The sequence below is a fragment of the Colletotrichum tamarilloi genome (assembly GCF_030869305.1).
Source record: "Colletotrichum tamarilloi strain Tom-12 chromosome Unknown Scaffold_1.1, whole genome shotgun sequence".
NCBI classification, from domain to species: Eukaryota; Fungi; Ascomycota; class Sordariomycetes; order Glomerellales; family Glomerellaceae; genus Colletotrichum; species Colletotrichum tamarilloi.
The window spans coordinates 1488941-1507939 of record NW_026849384.1 but is presented as its reverse complement, the minus strand read 5'-3'; the positions used below and the strand labels follow the sequence as shown (position 1 = coordinate 1507939).

At 48.5% G+C, this 18999-nt stretch overlaps 4 protein-coding genes across 4 annotated transcripts; 2 read left to right on the top strand and 2 right to left on the bottom strand.

Annotated features, from left to right (window-relative positions):
- Positions 1-916: 916 nt before the first annotated feature.
- Positions 917-1198, bottom strand: CTAM01_00497 (uncharacterized protein; the record flags this gene model as incomplete). The annotated part of the gene is made up of 1 exon (XM_060516548.1): positions 917-1198. The coding sequence occupies one exon, from the start codon at positions 1196-1198 to the stop codon at positions 917-919; it is 282 nt and encodes a 93-aa protein (XP_060389174.1).
- Positions 1199-1362: 164 nt separating this feature from the next.
- On the bottom strand, positions 1363-2271 carry CTAM01_00496 (CCAAT-binding transcription factor subunit B; the record flags this gene model as incomplete). The annotated part of the gene is made up of 1 exon (XM_060516547.1): positions 1363-2271. One exon carries the CDS (start codon positions 2269-2271, stop codon positions 1363-1365), a length of 909 nt encoding a protein of 302 aa, XP_060389173.1.
- Positions 2272-3191: 920 nt separating this feature from the next.
- On the top strand, positions 3192-3563 carry CTAM01_00495 (uncharacterized protein; the record flags this gene model as incomplete). Its single annotated transcript, XM_060516546.1, has 1 exon — positions 3192-3563. The coding sequence occupies one exon, from the start codon at positions 3192-3194 to the stop codon at positions 3561-3563; it is 372 nt and encodes a 123-aa protein (XP_060389172.1).
- A 13756-nt stretch (positions 3564-17319) lies between these two features.
- Positions 17320-18765, top strand: CTAM01_00494 (flavin-containing superfamily Amine oxidase; the record flags this gene model as incomplete). Its single annotated transcript, XM_060516545.1, has 1 exon — positions 17320-18765. One exon carries the CDS (start codon positions 17320-17322, stop codon positions 18763-18765), a length of 1446 nt encoding a protein of 481 aa, XP_060389171.1.
- Positions 18766-18999: the final 234 nt, after the last annotated feature.

The following is an 18999-nucleotide window of genomic DNA, read 5'->3' as shown; positions in this document are numbered from 1 at the left end:
GGCGGCCGAGAGAGCAATCTGATTGACTCCCCCAAAGCTGCCCCCAACCAGCACAAAGATGCCGAGGTCCACCGGCCTAAGGAGCCTCAGAGCTGTCTTAGCTTTAGGACTGTCCAGTCTCCAGAGCGGGGGAGACGGACGCACTTGGGGAACCTGCACCCGACTCAGCCCAGGGTCTCCTTCACAGATGGTCCTTGGGATGCAGCAGAATGCGGAGGTGGAGGCGGGCCTCGATAGCCGCACCCGACCGAGCCAGAGATCCAATCTGAACTAATGAAGCCAGCCATTCCGTTCCTTCATGCATGGCCCTGATCGAGGATACGTCGCCGCGGCCCCTTCATCTGCTGGCCCAAAAGCCTCGTTCCTGTGCTGCATGATCCATCTTGTGGGTACTTTGGAAAGAAGCCCATCCTAGCTCCGAATCCCTCCTTCACATAGAGTGTTAGTGTAAATCGTAGATAACATCCTCCTAGTCACCCTCAATGGCACGCATTTGCAGTAAAAAGACTAAAAGGTATAAATTGCTCAAAAAGTAATAAAAAAAAGTTCGTGAAATCCGTGTTTCTCTCCATACATACGAATCCGGCGACGGATTTTGCCAGGAAACCCAGTCTATCTCCATCAATCCAGCAAGTAAGAAGTGGTGAGGCAGATAAATATAAGCGTAGATATCATCTTCAATCATTCTCTTGTTCCCGTACATCAAACTCGCGGCACACCACTGGCTGGCGGCTTTTCGTTTTGGGTTTTTCTTTTCTCTTCGTTTCAACTCCCTGCTGAATCACGAAATATAAAATAAAAAAAAAGGAAGCCGTTGGTAGCCAGACCATCTGCCCAATTCCCACACTACCGACCATTCCCCAAGAAGAAGAATCCCTCGTCCAGGAAAAGAATTGTGACACGAAGTGAAGTCAAATCAAAAACAACAAGGAGAAGGGGGTAATCGAGTAAACACAAGAGGGGTATCCGTCGTTTCGAGTCGTCCATGCATTCTTCCCTCCCATTTCCCTTGCGGCCACCCGTCTAAACGGGCGCCATGCTGTTGCCAGTCGATAATGTGTATTAGCCGTGAAAGCGAAAAAAAAGAGGCGCGATAAAAAAAAAAGCCAATGACGACCGAAATGGCATCGGCTAGACCTGGCAGCCAGAGAGCAACGAGAGTCCTGTGTACCGGCCCGCATGCTGCGTATAAAGACATCTGGAAAACTCCAGCCCCTATAGACACATCCCGTACAAGCTCCCTCCTCTCCTTTGTAACCCCAATTCGAAAGAGTGGAGATGGCTACAAGTCGTCTCTGCAGACGGTCGTGACTTCGTGATCGAAATGCGCGACAAAACATGAACGAATAGTATGGCTGCGAATCAAGACTCGTCATCCTCCTCCTCGTCCTCTTCAGGAGTCTCGGATGCTTTCTTGGCCTTCTTGTTCGAGCTGGAGTCGTCAGCTTCCGATTTCCTCTTGGAGCCGGCTTTGGACTCGACAACGTCCTCGGGACCCTCGCCAGAGCCACCACCCTTCTCGCGCTCGATGGCGGCAACCTCCTCGGCAGTGAGGAAACGGCCTCCAGGTCCGCGAGGCCGGCGCATAGCATGGTTGTGCCTTGACTCGTGAAGGTATGGCTTGCGGCCCTTGGACGTCAGACGCAGCTGCTCCTCCAACTTTTGGCGTGCGACACGACGCTTGAGGATGCGATGGAACTGCTTAGCATTGACGTAGAGGGGCGATTCCTCGACACCACCGGCGGGCATCTCGGGTGATTGCGGGTGAGGCATAGCTTGAGCCTGAGCCATTTGCGGCGGCGCAACACCAGGTCGCGCGCCGACGTGATTCATCATACCCTGCGCCGTAGGTACTCCGGGGCTGGTGACTTGACTGAGGCGTCTCTGGCCCGGTAGCTGCGAAACGTTGTTCATCTGGGTGGGTGATCTAGGATCGCGACTCTCTTTCTTCGCTCCGCCCATTCGCGGCGAGGTTTGGGGCAAACTGGGGTCCGACTGCATGTAAGGGTAGTTGGATCCCGACGCAGCTGCAGTTGCCGCCATGGCGGCGGCTTGGATTTGAGGCATGCCATAATGCATTCCCTGCTGGGGGACGTTGTACTGTGGCTGGTACATGTTGTGTCCCTGTTGTTGAGAGGGTGATTGCTGTTGAGACAGGATAGGTGACGTCTGTACGCCGTGAGGAGAGGTGATGTTGTTTCCTGTGGTGGAGTTCGTGTATCCGGAGTGGGCGTTTTGAGGTTGTTGAGGATATTGTGCGTATTCCATCATACTGGGGTCAAGCTTGTTCGAGGGATGATCAAGCTATGCAATGAAGGCTATTGTCTTCGTCGCGTAGGGTATCGGAACCAATAAGAAGCCAGCTAAGTGGTGTAGCTTGACAGCAGCTTTGGCGCGGTTGAGAAAAACGTGACCGTGGGAAGGGAAAAAAAAGGGTATCACGGCTATGGGTCGCGAGTGACGAATGAGTTGCGACGAAAGCTGCCTTTCTCGTGAGGAGTGAGCTTTAAAATGACTGGGACGGCCCGTCTGCTTGGGTTGAGTTGGGCACACGGATTGGGAGCCGGCGGTGTCCTAGGGTCCTTTTTCCAGTGTATTGGGAGCGGAGGGGCTCAATCTATTGGTGATGCGTGGATGAGCTGGCAGTGGTGCGCGACGCAAGTGGCCAACCACGGCATATGCGGGCTGATGTAGTCGCGGGGCGGACGAGGTGGGTGGCTGAGCCTGGGGTCAGAATGACAGCCACGTGAGAGCGGCGAGAGTGTGTGGGTTCGACAGAGGCGGGCAGGTATGTCGAGGCTGCTACCGTACAAGGCGGAGGCGAGGCGGCGTCGGTTGTGTTGCTTCTAGCCGATCAAGGGCTCCTTGGTCCTGGGCTGGTCTACCGGCTGCACAGCGGGAGCGGGTAGGGCAAGAGTCGGCTTGTCCTTGTTCTTTTGGACGAAACAGGTCGGTCGGTGCCTTGAGTTCTCCAGAAATTAGAGACCGTTTAATCCTTTTCCACTTCGCGTCGTTAGATCTGTCCAACCAAGAATGTTAGTTTTCCTGTATATAAGCCAGAGCTCGGGATGATGCGACAAAGACAAGCAGATGGGGTGGGGTTCATGTTTCTCTCCTGGCGTCTCGGGCCACCACTTGATGCGCTGGCAGACCTCGCATGCATGACGGAATATGCAGAGACAAGGCCCACCATGCCAACCTACGCCGCGACACTTCCCCTTGATGCGGTTATGGTGGCGGCGCAGAGCCAAAAGACAGTCCGAGCTGCGTTGACAGAGCCCGTGCTTGCACCGGTGGAGGGGAAGGGGTGCCTGTACAGGGCGCTGTCGTGTATCGCTGCCACAAGTCAAGCTAAGCTCACTGAGCGCTTCGCAACAACGTCCATTCCACTAGGAGTGCACCTCGATGTAGTAGTAGTAGCAGGCATGAGAAACCTTTCCAATGCGCTGCTAGTGCTGGTGCTGCGTCGATATGCCGCCGAAGGGGTGCTTCGAGAAGTCGTAGAGGACTTGATGCGAAGCACAACAGTCGAGACAGCGGAACGTCAGAGGATGAGGAAGTGAAGACCCTCCCCCCTAAGGGTGACGCGAAGGCCCGCAGATGACAGGAAAGAGACAAATTGACGTGTACATAGTGAAGGGGAGGGGGGAGCACCGAGGGATGGGTGGTTACACCCCCGGAGAGCACGGGAAGAGTACGAGTGCTGGAGATGCTGAGGAAAATGTGATAATGAACAACGTACAATAAACGTACCACGAAAGTTGGAGATCTGGGTGTAATCGCCGATGAAAGCGATGTGCCGCGAAGGAGGTGTGAATGTTATGCGCCCTACTCAAGTCAGTAAGCATGTGTTGTCCGTCCCGGTTTCAAAGAACAATAGGTGCACACAAATCGTGTGTGTGAGGAATTGGGAGAAAAGAAAAGACAACAGCCAGGAGAGTATCCGTACTGGTTCTGTTCCAAGAATTCGTCAAGTTTTCTCCCTCTTCCACTTGGCAATGCCAGATAGATAGGTAGCCCGAGATATGAAGCGCCGAATTTGACAGAGGAGCCAAACTCGGATAGCGTACAAAATAGAAATGACCAGGCGGGATAGGGAAGGAAGATGGCGGCCGTCGTCAGGGACAAGGAAGCGCGCGTACAAGGCTGGACAGGAGGGGCGCCAAAGGACTTGAGTCGAGTGGCATGCGAAACGTACCTGGTTGGCTGAATTTTTGGCTTTGGGGGTGAAATTCTCGGGGATTGGCTCCTGGTCTAAGTCGAGACGAAGCTTTCTGATAGGCTTTTGACTCGAGTGTCACGATATGAGCTTGAAATCGCCTCCGAAGAAGCTATGACGCGTTGCGCGATAGAATGTTTGGCGGGAGGGCGAAAGTGCGACGCGGTTGGGCTGAGTGGCCTTTTGCTGTGGTCGCGGTGCGCTGCGCTGCGCTGATGCGATGCGTGCGGTCCGGAGCGCTGCGGTCAAACAGGCAGAGACGGGAAAAGATGCTCTTTTCCGCAGGTTGCTTCAGTCACCTGATGAGCGAGCAGTTGATATTGCTACTGGTGTTGGGCCAATAGACAAGATGCTTGGTCGCAGGATAGCGAGAAGATCAAAGTCGACGATGATAGGACCTCTCTGGGGGGATTCCAAGTCGCGAACAATTCACGACTGTTGGGTGAGTGGTGAGTGGTGAAATGTGAGTGGTGGTGTCAGGTCGGGGGAGACGTTTGGAGAGTTGAGGGAGGGACGTGAGTGGTCGCAAGAAAAAACCGAGCTGATTTGCTGGGTTTTGTGGGAGGGCGGGTTTTTTCTGGCTTTTGGCTCGTTGGATTCGCTGGAGCTTTTCCTTTTGGCGAACTGGGGCTCTTTGGCACTTTGTACGCCTGTTTCGGAGGGTCGAGAGGGTCGAGAGGGAAAAAAAACCAAGCAAAAGGTGCGTGGATCCTGAAGACACGAGTGTGAGTGTGTGGCGTCGGCGGAAGATGGGTCACCTTTTTTTTTCCCTCTTGCTGGGATCAGGTGGGCCTAAGGCTGCGAAGAGAAAGAGGGGGTGTGTTTAACAGAAACTGCGGTAGGAAAGACGGAAGGAGGGGAAAGGAAAGGGAAAAAGGCCAGGGCGAGGAAGGTGAGAAGGGCAAGGCAGCCAGGCAGAAGAGGGGTAGGGGGGGTGGGAAGTGGGAAGGGGGTATGGTTTGCTGACGTTGACGTCGCAGTGAGGGAAGGAAGGAGCAAAGCAGACACGGGCGGACTGGGAGAGGGTAAGGGCGGGAAGTGAGGAAGTGAAGTCTTGGGTAAAGCCGCACCGTGGTACTCCGAAGTGGTGGTGGTGGTGGTGGTGGTGGTGGTGGTGGTGGTCCAACCTACAGCAATGGAAGGTACGCACACACGCCCCCTCTCGCGTTGAGGTGTAATTATTTTCTTTCCACTTTCTCAGGACGTCGTCGCCAGTGCGAATGCACCACGCCAGACAGGAAGTTGGGCTGGCAATAAAAGTGGCAGAGTCGGTAGGCAGGGCCGGGCAGGGCAATGTTGCGTCACTGCTTTTCTTCCTTTCTCGATCTGAGTCGTCGAAATCTGCGTTGTCTGTCTTATTCTTGGGTTGCCTTCCCACCACCGTTTTCTGGCGGTGTGTGTAAGTGACCGTGAGGTGTGTAGAAGGAGGCAGGAAAGAAAAGGTGCGCGCGGGCGTTGTGCTCGGTGATGCGTTGCGTTGCCGCTGACGGCTTGCCTGTTTGCCTGCCTGCCTGTCGCGCTATGTTTCCCCCTCACTGTCACTTGCAGACCTTTTCTGCTTTTCTTCACGTCTGCTCTTTGGCGATTCTTCGCGCGCGTCTCTTTGCAGCTTTGCTAAGATGTCGTCCGCACAACGCGCCCTGGTTTCAAGATTGATAGAACGCCAAAATGCGGAGCGGATAGGCTTAGCTGATGATTGGCGACCGATTGATATGATGGTCGAGGGTCCAATGGAATGACACCAGCTTGGGCGACCCTGGTGTCTGTTTCCAAGTGCTGTTGAGGGACGAAAGCTGATTGAATGATTCGACTCGCTCGCTCTCTTGCTGTTTGCTCACCCTCTGTCTCGTTCTCCCGTCCTCTCTCTTTTTTTCTGCCTTCGCACCTTGTCACGTTTGGGTGGGTCGGGAAGAATTGATTGGTTGGGGCGGAGGAGGAGGTGGAAGACGAGGGAGAATTCTGGTCCATGATTTGAGGGGCGGGGACCATTAACCCCTTTAACATCTCTTACTGGCTGAATAAGCGGGTCTGGGTGGGACATTGGGTGTGGCTGGCGTCGCTGGCTTCGCTTCTGATTTGCTGTCATGACGTGATTCTGAGCTGGGTCTGCTATGCTCACACCTCTTTTTCTCCGACAGAGAGGAAGGAGGGGTGCGCTCTGGATGGATCTGTGGGAAGAAGCGGGTCTTTCCAGTAAGGCATCCAGTCATTTTCCCATTCTCCCGTCGCTCCTTCACTGCTTGTCGAATTTCCTGGCCTTGGTTTTTTATTTTATTTTATTTTTGAATTCATGTGCAAGAAAGTCAGGTGCAGAAGTAAGTATCTCCCATTGTCCTAGGAAGGTACCAGTGTTGTTACTGAGGATGGAGGTCCCTCTAGTTGACAAATTTCGTGCCGAACATCTCAATTGTTATCAACAAGTTAGCATCTTCCCGTGTGATTTTGATAGTGTCTGCTAGAAAGAAGTTTACATTCCCGAACGTGGCTCGTCGCCCTCTTCCGTTCATGGCGGCCTTTCTTTTCCCTCTAGGTTCCTCCGAGCGCTCAGCGTCTGCCTGTCAACCTCTTTGATTTTCTGCCCTGGTCCTCTAACTCTCGACTTTTCCGCATGGGGCAAAGTCTCCATCTGCCACGTTACTTCAGCACTTCCCTCTCTTAAAGCAAGGCTGCACACGCCAGCGACGACAGAAAACATGAGACGAGGAGGGACTCATCGTACCGCTGTCGCTCAATGCCCATCCCGACCTCCCGGCAGGATGACCACTTTTGGTCCATGCTGACCCAAGCTCCAGCTCCAACACGACACGCGATATGCGGTGCAGCGCTACAGATAGACAGACTGCACTCGTTATTCTCCCGAAGCTCCAAGTTCTAGAGCTGTTGAGGCGGACCCTACTGCACTGTACCTTGGGCTACCTCACCACGCCTCTCATCCGTGTCTTCCCATTTTCTCAGCCGTCGTTTCATAGCACGGCTGCGGTATGCGCGTACGGTATGGGTGACGCAACAAACCAGCCGGTCAGCGTCGGCACTGAAGCAAAAGGGCGATGATATCCTGCCACTACCTGCCGCTATTCTGCTACTAATTATAGCTGCGGCTACCACATGACTACTAGTCTCGGGTATATATATAAGCTAGGCTCTATATAATTAGTATTTAAACAGATTAAGCTAATTAGAGGCTATTAATTAACTTATAATTAATTAAATTATTTTAATAAAAAATATAATAATTAATAAATTAGCCTAATTAATTATTAATTACTTTATATAGCCTATAGCTCGTAATTCGGTAACTTTTTTTATTTTAATTTTATATTCTATTTTAGTTTCGTATTTATTAATAAGTTTATTTATTTTACTTTTTATTATAAAATTAATATTATAAAAGTAATCCTCGTTAATTAGATTTTATAGTACGTTTAACTACGTAAAATTACTAATTAATTAGGATTATAACTTTATAAGCGTTAATAACTAAGGAGCCCCTATAAGATTAATTATATTACTATTAACTATATTAATTACTACGTTAGTAATAGCTTATTAATACCCCCGCTATATTTCTATATTAAGCTTATATATATTAAAATTATATATAATCTCGAGGCCTCGTTAAGTAAAAGTAGCCTTACTTAGTACTAAAAGTATTATTAATAATAGTAATACTAGTATGGGTATTACTTTTACGTATTTAGTAGCTTTTTTATATTTAAATATAAAGGGCTCTCGTTTAGAAAAAGTACTTAGATTAACCGCTAGCTTTTTTAATTTAAGTATTATAATACCTATTATAATTATTATAATACCCGTTATAGAGCTTTATAAATAACCCTTACTTCGGACTTATAGGGAATTAAGTAGGGGGGTAGAGGTACTATTATTAGTAATAAGCTCTAAGCGTTACTAAAATTAGTATAAATAGATCTCTTTTAGTAATATTAGGGTACTATCCTTAATATATTACTAGAGAACGTAGTAATAAAGTAGCCTATAAGTAGTTTAAATTAAGTAGGGTATATACTCTCTTAACGGCTTTTTATATAAACTTAAATTTAATTATTTACTTAGCGTACGGAGTTTTTATAAGAGGTACTTAAGGGTATTATAATATATATACGTACGTACTTTTTTTTAAAATAATCCCGTAATAATACTTAATACCTTAGCTTAATAACGGGTTTAATAAGTACTAATTATAGTTACTTAACCTACTTAAAAAATAACTAATTTATTAAATATAGCTTTAAGGTCGCTCGTATAATAATAAATTTATATTTTAATATTTATATATAAGGATTTAATAATTAATATAATTAAGTAACTAAAGTACCTAATTTAGTTAACCTAAGTAAGTATAATTTTTTTATATTATGGCTTAAGCTAAGTATTAATAGCGTAATTAATTACTATTATAGGGTACTTAGTAAATTTAAATTTAAATAATTAATCGTAGTATATAATTATTAATTTATTATAAAAGAGATTATTTTAATTTATAAGGAATTATTAAAAGTAAGGGTTATATATAACTACGCTAGTCTTATTCTTTATAACTAGGCTAAAGTAGCGCCGGGTTTTAGTTAGTATATTAAAATTAACGTATTAGTAGTAGAGTACGTATAGTACTATTTTAAATTAAGTATTATTATTAAGGGTATTAAGTAGAGTAATTTTATGTAGTGGTTTTTTTTTTTAGTTTTATAGGTATAAAAAATCGACCTTAATAGGATCACGCTTTTAAGGGAAATTATATAATATAGTATACTTTTTAATTATATAATATGCGCAATATATTTTAAGTACGCGCTTAATATAATATAATGATTTTAATATAAAAACTACTATTTAATTCGGGATAGGTAAGCTACTCTCTTCGTTATGCAGCGGTACTGGCTAAAAAAGTCGACGGTAGAGGTCGGCCGTAATAGTTAGCTATAATGGTCGGCCGTAATGGTCGGCCGCAATGGTTAGAGGTGGCCCTTAACTATAGAGGTTTTGAACTTTAATGGCGACGTAGAGGTTTTTAGAGAAAGGGTTAAATAGGCTAATATCTACTGCTCGTACTAGAGCTCGCAAAGATTCTTTTTATCCTTATTGTTTCTAATATTGCCTAAAGCTGCTCTCTATTTAAACTAAATAAATTTACTAAATAAATTTACTAAACAAATTTACTAAATAAATTTACTAAATAAATTTACTAAATAAATTTACTAAATAAACTTATTAATATATAAACTATTACTCTACTCTTAGTATATAGTTAGTAATTAGTGGGTTAAAAATGCTTGTTAATAAGTTTGCCCCTTTTGGGCTGGGCGCCCTCTTTGGCTAGCTCGACGCTGTAGTTATTATAATTAATATAGGTATGCTTAAGAAGTAGTAAAGTACTTTCCGGGGGTACGGAATTTGGCTAGGTAATATTATAAGCGCTATAGATAGCTGGGTTAGTACGGATATTAGGATTTAGTATATTAACGCTGGCTTAGTTATAATAGTTACGATAGACGGGCTAGAGGTATATAGGGTTAGGGTAATAAGCCGGTGCTTTAAATAGCTCTTATGGGACCCCCTGGGTAACGATAATACTTATATAAAAGAATAGATTATGCTAGACCTAGCTGCCCACGCGGGCTAGTACTAAGAGGTCTTGTGCGCGTTGGAGTGGGTGAAGCTCGCCCTGTAGGTAGGCGGCGGAAGGTTGGGAGCTGTTTTGATTAGTAGTTAGGTATGGAGCGTAATATACCTAGTTTTCCCTAATACGTAATATACGGTACGGCCCCGGCGGATTGCTCTATCGGGGGGGTAGAGTAATTTTATAATCTATATACGTAATTTATAAAAAGGGAATATTATAGGCCCGGAATAATACTAATAACTAGTTAATAGCTTAATAATAATTAGTTTCTTTTTTATTAAATAAAAAGTAACTTATAACTTAAAAAGTATAACTATCGTTCGTAGCTCTATAAATATTAAATAGTAATATATTAAATTAATTAGTTTTATATATAGAATTTATTAATAAAATATCTAGATATTATTAAAGTAGGGAAATTATAGTAATAAGTATAATAAATAAGTTCGTAATATAGCCCGCGTCGTTGCGTTAAAAGTAGTACTAATACTTCGTAAAATTACGTAATTAGTTAAATAATTACTTAATAGGGGATCTACTACTTAATTCGTTATAGTAATAAGTAGCTAGTATATTAAGTATATTATAGGTAATAATACTATTATAATTACTACTTTCTAACTAGAAGTTTAAAAAGATTTAAATAGGTTAAATACCCTTATTTTATTAGTTAACGATTTAGCCCTTTTTATTATATAGTAATATATAATAATAATACGTAAAAGTATTAGTATAATTAAATAAGTAGTTATAATAGTTATAAAAATTATTAATAATAGGACGAAAGAGCTAGTTACTACTTAAAAAGCTAGTAACGATTTATTAATAGTAATTTATAAACGAAGTTAAGGATTTATAATATTTATTTAAATAAGTTAATTTTATAAAATATTATTATTTTTAATTATAACGTAAGTTATAAATATAATAATAAGTAATAGTAATTAGTACTTTAATAAAGAGTTTATATTAAATAATTTAGATTATAAAGCTAGCTTCGTAAATAGCCTCGTTAAATACTACTCTAGCCTTAGGTAGGCTAGAGAAGCGCTAGCTATAAAGTAAGTAGTCGTACTCTACGTAACTATATTCGTTATAATTAATAATATATTAATAAATAAAGGGATTATTAACTTCGTAATTATTCTCTTTTTATAATATATTAACGTTAGGAATAGTTTTAATTAGTAATAATAGTAGCGGTAGTAATAGTAAGGTTAATAAAGTAGTAATAAGTAAGTAGGTAGGTAAGTAAGTAAGTAGGTAGGTAAGTAGGTGGGTATAGGTAGCTAGGCTCCGTAGTCGGAGGCAGGGGCGGTCGCAGCCATAATTAGGGGCAGGATATCGGCAGGTGCTGGCAGGATATCATCGCCCAAGCGAAAACCTGATCCATCATCCAACACTCCGAGGAATGAAGCCGATCGACAGCTTGTGAGCTAGCACCTAGCAAGGCCTAAATTTAGTGACCGACGATTCACTCGGGCTGCGCATCTTCTGTCTTCTGCCTTCGACACTGCCAGGCTGCCTCATTTTCCTCGCCGCGACGGGTGCGGGAGTGGGACACGGACAGTACGAGCAAGGGGCACTTGAGCGGAGAGCAAGAAAAAAAAAGGAAGAGGCGGTGACGGCTGTTCTGCTCTGCCCAGTGCCGCCAACTAGGTACTCTGCTAGCCTCCCTCGGCTGTTGGCTTTGGAACGGTGAGGGGCAAAAGAAGGTCAGGTTGACGAGCGACGGGGAGGCTGGGAACGAGACGTCCTGACGACTCGGTTCATTCGAATTGAAATCCCCAAGGGTACTGCTGCCGGATGTGATATTGTTTCCAATGTCTGGTAGCATATTCAGGGTAGAAAGCCTCAACCTGAGTATTCTTGCCAGCGCTTAATTATCACAGGCCGGTTACGGTACTCTCATTTCAAACGACCGGGTAGAATTCCGAATCACTGTTTCCGGGTTTCATAGACCACGGCAAGATCACCAGCTGCTGGTACGAAATACCTACCGACACTGCTGGTGGTCCTGATGCGGACTGACGGTTTGCGCTGGTTGGTAGCTCGCCAGGGGATGGGCTCGAAGGCTGGAGCTCACACTGTCGATCGGCTGGGCTGGACTACACGGTATTGGTGCGAGCTGGGATGGTTCCCTGCAACTGTGACGCGACTCTGTGTCTCCGGGTTTCCTGTCCCAGCTCCGTCCGCGCCGCATCACACACCTTTCTTCTTTTCACGGCTTGGGGCAGCACAACGAGATATTGCGAGGGCCCACCTTCAGCCACTTTGGCCCCACGTGACACACACCGCATAATTTTCTGACGAAATATTTTTACGGCTCTGGATTTCTGAAGCAGCGCTTCCCTGACGAGGCGCTGTGCTCTGCAGGTACGTACCTGCATCCTGCGCTGCCTCTCACGGACTCCTCGCGTTCCTCACAGGCTCCCACCCTCCTCAAGCAACTCGAGCGGGGGAACTTTGGGGTGGCGCTCATAGAAGCTCAGAAGGCGGAAAGTGGTGCACCAATTCACAGCTCTACAGTATTCGTATGGATACAGACAACTTGCTTCAGTTCCCAAGGCTTTGGAACAAAGTAGGCAATAGCATGGATGAAAAAGCAACATATCGCAAGCACGACTATCGAAAAGACACCAACATCAAAGCTTGCCGACAACGGACTGCCATACAGATACACAACACAGCATACGCGGTTTAGCCCGTGTTTTCGTACCGCATCCAGTGCGAGGTCTCCGTCCCGAGTGACTCGGAGTCACGAAACCTGCATCCGGCCGCTCGGAGATAGCTACTTACAGAACTCTGACTGCAGCAAGGACATGCAGCCTGGGTATCAAAGGCTTGATGTCTGACGCGCTGACAGTCGCAGTGGGGTTGCCCGGGCGCATCGGTCGTTGCATTCGCTCAAGCAGCGGCTGCAAGTTGACAATAACGCGGGGAGTGAGTCTGAGAGACTGTACCTAGTCTGTGGCAGCTGGACAGACTACAGAGTACGGAGCACGAATATAACAGTACGGATATAGCCTGATAGGCAGACATCTGCTCACTCCTCATGTCTGCCCCGTGCTTGGAATGCTGCGCGAGGTCAGGTGCGCAGCTCCAGCAAGCGGCCGAAGTGAATCCGCCCGCGCTGGTGATCCCTCGTGGGCTGAGAGCCGAAAGTTGGAACGTCGCAACAGATCTCAACCATCTGTCCCTAGACGGAGAGCCTCCGCCTCGTCCTCGCACGCATCGAGTAGCGGGCGAACGTCGTGACGCGACAATGATAGGACCAGAATTCCCCTCGAACGGATTATTTGAGTGGTTGGAAACACATGATTTCTGCAGCTGCTTAATGGTCAGCTGTCTCTCTTGCACCATTCGAGTGGGCGAGAAAGCGTCACGCCTCTTCCAGGGTACACAGACATTGAGCCAGTCTGAGGGCAAAAGACCAGGGCTGAGGGACACACCGCACGCTGCCTACGCTAATCTGCCACTCCCGTCGCCCGGCATTTACTATTAACGTCTATCAATGCTCGATCTGGCGTGACAGGCTGACAACATCTCGGACGAGGGCCACCCTCAGTCTGGGAACGCCGAGCCTCCTTGATGTTACAGCTATCTAGACCAACGTTCTGGAGGCACATCTCCTTGCACTCCATGTGTTGCTTCATCCTCACCCCATGCTGATCCATCTGGAGCAGTCACGAACTGATACAGGAATCAGAGGCGCTTCGGACCCCTTTTCACGAAGCCGTGCGGTCACTGCGGTCTAGACTCTAACTGGAACCGAGCTTTGACATGGCTCACTTCTCAATGCTCACCCATCACGCTGGCGGTTATGCGACCCAGGTATCCGTACGTCCGTACTTTCGTACAGATACATACTACCTAACTTCTCCTAGTCGCCTTGCCAGCTTCAGTCGTATGTTTACGTTGGGTTCAGTTCTGGCTTTCTGCCTGAAGCGCCCAATTAGGCCATCGCCCAGCAGCAACACGATCCGCCAACCGAGTTGTTCCCATTGATCCGGCAGAAGAGACATGCGCCCCCATAGCTGAAGCTGGGGGTGGTCAACATCTCACGTTCGTGACCGAAGGACAGAAACGTGTATCCGTACTCTGGGAGAGGGCGGGCAGCATATCCTTTCCGCACGTTCTCGGACAAAAGTCGAGAAAACAGCGTTTGTCAATCAGTTTGGGAGAGAATCCGTGTCTTGCTTCCAAAGCGCAGGAGCACAGGACACAGACGTTCTCGCACGGAGGACGTCTGATGTCTACTGAATTCTATCTTGTTACGTCTATTGCGCAATCCCGTCCCAGGGCGCTCCCGCACGTCGTGCGATCGACATATGGCCCATCTTATTTTGTCACCAGGCTACAGTCTCCTTCGGCCTTCGCAGGCTCTGAATGACATGAATAGTACGTACGGATATTGGAACTCATGATTACTCTCAAATTTTCGCCAGACGCGGCTCAAAATCAGTAGCACCGTTACACAGTCAACACCTACGCGCCCGTACTATTTGTTCCATTTCCCGATTCTGCAATCAGCTACCCCTCCACCCCGGTCCCAAGAAGGGATCTCCCGCAGCTCTCTCGCGACGAATGAGGACCGTTTTCTCGACTTCTGCTTTCCTATTCGGCGCATCTCAAACCACTCTATCCTCAAAAGCTAGCACCACGCCACGACCCCCCCCCCCCCCCCCCCCCCCCCCCCCCCCCCCCCCCCCCCCCCCCGCCAGAATGGGGGCCCTCTTTCTTCCTCCTCTCTCCCCTCCGGCCGCAACCCCCCCCCCCCTCCCCCAAAACCACCCCCCCCCCCCCCCCCCCCCCCCCCCCCCCCCCCCCCCTTTCTTACAGTTTACTCGTCCACTGCGCTAACGAACCGGCTGTAGTGGATGGATGTCTCTTGTTCCTGGCGCTTGAACTGTCAATGACGCGGGGCGTCCCCAAGTAAGACTGGCGCGATCATCAACTGGCTGGTGAACGAGTGCGTCGACGCGTCGAATTTCAAGGTGTTCATGAAACCTGTAGTCACGATTTTCTTTGGTCATTTCGCGGCTCGGTGCACGTGAGGGTTGACGCTGCCGTTCGTCTTTACCGGATGCGCCGGCGAAGCTTGCTTTCGTGGATGGTTTACGAATGTCTGCGGCGCTTGCGAGGGACCATTCTGCCCCCGGTGAAAGGCTGCCAGACGATATCACGGGATACCACGGTGGCTGGCTATATCTTGTTCCAAGCCTCCGGGTGCCTTGGTCTCGGTCCATTGCTCCGTTATCCACCTTGAACGCCTACTACTGTGATGGTGACAGGTTTCGGATCGCAGATGGACATTGAGACGTTTAGTTGGACGAAGTCGACTAAGCTCTTAGGGATTGCCGCCGTCTCGTGATCGTAAAGTCGTACTCTTTCATCATACAAGCTTTTGTTTGCCAGGTTTTCTCTACGAATCAAGGACCGGCGACCGGGCTGCCGCTGCCAAGTTCTGATTTTCTACAGCGGGCCCGGGCTTCACGCCTATAGGCGACTGGGTTTCCCGGTACCCGGCCTGTTCCAATGACTTTACAAGCACCGTCGATCGGTCACTTGGCTTGCTTTTCTATTCAAGTTCCCGGCGATCTGCAAAATTAACAATCTAATCTTACCGCTTTGGCGTCGATTCCAAGCCAAGATTATCAGTCAGTAAATGAGGTAGTTGTAGGGGCAAAAAGGGAGCCGACCGCAAAAGATTTCCAAAACCGAGAATCGAACTCGGGGCTATGCCTAACCTCTCGCAGGAATGAGAGGGCATCATGTTGGCCACTACACCATATCGGATGTTGATGAAACTTTGAACGAATAGAATAATAAGTATGGTGAGTGGAATGACTGGAGAAGGCCCCGTTGGATGTGGAGATGTATGCGTGGATTCGGAGTGGTTGTATGGCTCCTCTTTGTGCCATCCGACTAGCTAGATGCCTGCGGGTTTCCGGTCAAAAGCGGGCGACTGCCCCGTTTGCGGGTTGGTTGAGCCTTTGACCTCTTTTTCGTAATGGACTTGGTTAATTTATCCTAGACCAAAGTACCTGGAGAGAACAGGTTACGCATTCGTGAAGTAGTTGAAAAGTTTGAATGTGAAAATACAGCCACTGTATAGACTATCGACTCGATCAGTTATGTGAAGACTGTGCTTCTTACTCACATTATACTCAATATTTGCGACTAGATCTTCGGGGTTATGATGCACATGTTCAACTTTTAGACATGACCTATGATGTGTTCCTCCACAGACCGATAGTGGGCTATCAATAAAATCTTCATACAAATCACCTGTAACTTTGAAAGTACCAGAGACAACTACTCACGCGTGTGCCAACTGAGGATGGAAGCAAAAACCATTGTCGAAATAGACTTCGCTGTCGAGAATTTAGAAAACACTCTAAGTTGCTGCAAAACTCTCGAACTCTCCGTCTCAGCTGTGTCATGTCCTATGCACGTTCTAAACGAGATGAAAAATTGTTGACAGAAGATATAGACGAGGTTAATCCAATGATAGCACTCACTCAATGCAACAGAATCATCTTTCAAACATGCGTCGGTCTGGTCGACTGGCGAAATCGTGGAAGTCGATTAACTCTGTTGATTGATCAGTTGCTTGATTTGTTTTGAGTGAAGTATTGAGTTTCAGTTGAATTGGAAGACAGACAAGACTCAAGATGGTTCACATCATGTCTTTACACCCAAAATATTAGATATTGAAAACACCGGGTGTTGCGATGACAAACTTGGTAAACCATCTATGGCAACAATGAACCAACGACACGAGAAGGGCGTTAAACCTCGCGATACTTTATATTCGATACCCGAACAGAACAGCCAGTACTCGGGTACGCGCGCGGCGAGCACACGCCAAGTCAACATGACAGCTCGGACTCCGTTTACGAAAATTGTAGCATGCCATTGAGGCTATATTGACAACCTTGCGTCAACACCGCTAGTCAAAGCTTAAACGGACTTGGTGGAGCCCGGGCAAGCCATTTGCACCGTTAACTGTCAAGGTCAAAGTTTCCTTCTAGATTAATAATAATCTCGTTCACTCTGCAGTCCGGCATTCTGCTCTCAACCCTTGAAAGCTAGTGCGCCCGTGGCTACCATCAGTGGTCACTTCGGGTGTCATGACACTTACACGGCAACCGGGGGCTGTGAAGGATGCGGAACTTTGCCTGGTTCGGCACTCGTAGACGCCCGCCATTTCGACGTCCGGGTCGTCCGGCCGTACCGGCAAAGGTTCTCTGGGAAGGTTCATGGCCCTGGACAATGTTCTGGTAGGAGTAAATTGATAAATACAACAGTTTGTCCCGAGGAATACGCTAAGATCCTGTTCTTCTTGACTTCCTTCCTCTACATGCCGCATAGCCAGCTAATCTCTAATACGGCGTGCGCTTGCTAATACCACTTAGTTCAACTACAGTCACTCCTTGTCCTAGTTCCCTTTCACATCATGAAGTTCAACCAGCTCGCCTCGCCCGCCTGGGCTCTCCTGCTGTCCCAAGCTGCAGCGAAGCCCTGCGCCGAGGCAAAGATCGACGTCGACGTTGCCATCATCGGCGGCGGCAGCGCCGGCATCCACGCCGCGATCCAGCTCAAGGACGCCGGCGCCAAGATCGCCGTCATCGAGAAGAAGTCGCAGATTGGCGGCCACGCCGAGACCTATATCAACCCGCAGACCAAGATTCCGGCCAACGTCGGCGTTGTCCTCCTCGAGAACAGGGAGATTGTCAGCAACTACTTCTCCCGCCTCAACGTCTCAACCATCAAGGCCAACCCTCTCACCAGCGCCACCGCCGGCGCCTCGAAAAGCTACGACTTCTCGCTCGGGTTTCCTATCCCTGCGCAAAACGCCTCGGCCTCGGCCGCGCAGCAGCAGGCACTCCAGGCCGCCGCGCAGGCCTACTCGACCAACGTGTTGGCCAAGTACCCCTGGATCGACCAGGGCTTCCTCGTTCCCGACCCTGTGCCGGAGGAACTTACGCTCCCCTTTGCGGAGCTCGCTCAAAAATACAACTTCACGGCGCTCCTGACCGTCATCGCCCAATTCAACTGGTGGACCGGAGACATCTCCACGATCCCGGCGCTGTACGGCATCAAGGGCCTCGGACCCGGTCTGCTCCAGAGTCTCTTTGGCGAGTTCATCCTCTCCGGCAACGGCGACACCAGGGCCCTGTACGACGCCGCCGCCGCGGAGCTCGGCGACAGCGTCCTTCTCAACTCCGACGTCCTTAAAGTGAAGCGCGACGTCAAGATCGACAAGGCCACCACCTCGGGCGTCACCGTCCTCGTACAGCAGCCAGGCCAACCCAAAAAGCTCATCCGCGCCCGCAAGCTTCTCATCGCCATCCCCCCTATCCTGGAGAACGTGGCAAAGTACGACCTCAGCTCGGACGAGCACGCCCTCTTCTCCAAGTTCTCCGCCCTCGGCTACTGGGCCGGCGTCGCCACGATCCCGGGCCTCAACACCAGCCTCACCAACGTCGGCGTCCAGACCCCCTTCAACCAGCCCGTCATCCCCGGCACGAACGGCTTCAACACGGCCGGGTCTCCCAATGACTTTCTCGTTGCCGTCGGCTTCCAGGATACGAACTACTCCGAGGCGGATGCCAAGGCCGTCCTCGTCAAGAACCTGGCTACGCTGGCTGCTGTCGGCGCCGTGCCCAAGGACGCGGCCCAGACGGTCACGTTCCCCTATGTTTCGGACCACAAGCCCTACAACGTCCGCGTCTCGACTGAGGAGATCAAGGGAGGGTTCTATGGCAAGTTGCTTGCTCTGGAGGGCGCGCGTAACACGTACTGGGCTGGCGCGACTTTCTCTGGTCATAACAGCGCGCTGGTTTGGTCATTCAACGAGGGGACGGTTCTGCCAGGCCTGAAGAAGGATCTTGGTCTGTGATGGAAATACGTCATTAATAACATGGCGAAGGAGACTGGAAGCTTGAAATGTGCATATTAGAGCCACGGCTGAAGGGCATCGGCCCCTAGCCTATATAGAATAATTATCTCAGGATCAGTTTCTGCGCCACTTTCAGTCTCTGATACTCCTTGCTGAAACCAGTGAGACGACAAGGGCGTTTGTAAATCCATCACCCCAGCTATGATGCAGGAGTCAATTGTGAACCTCCATAGG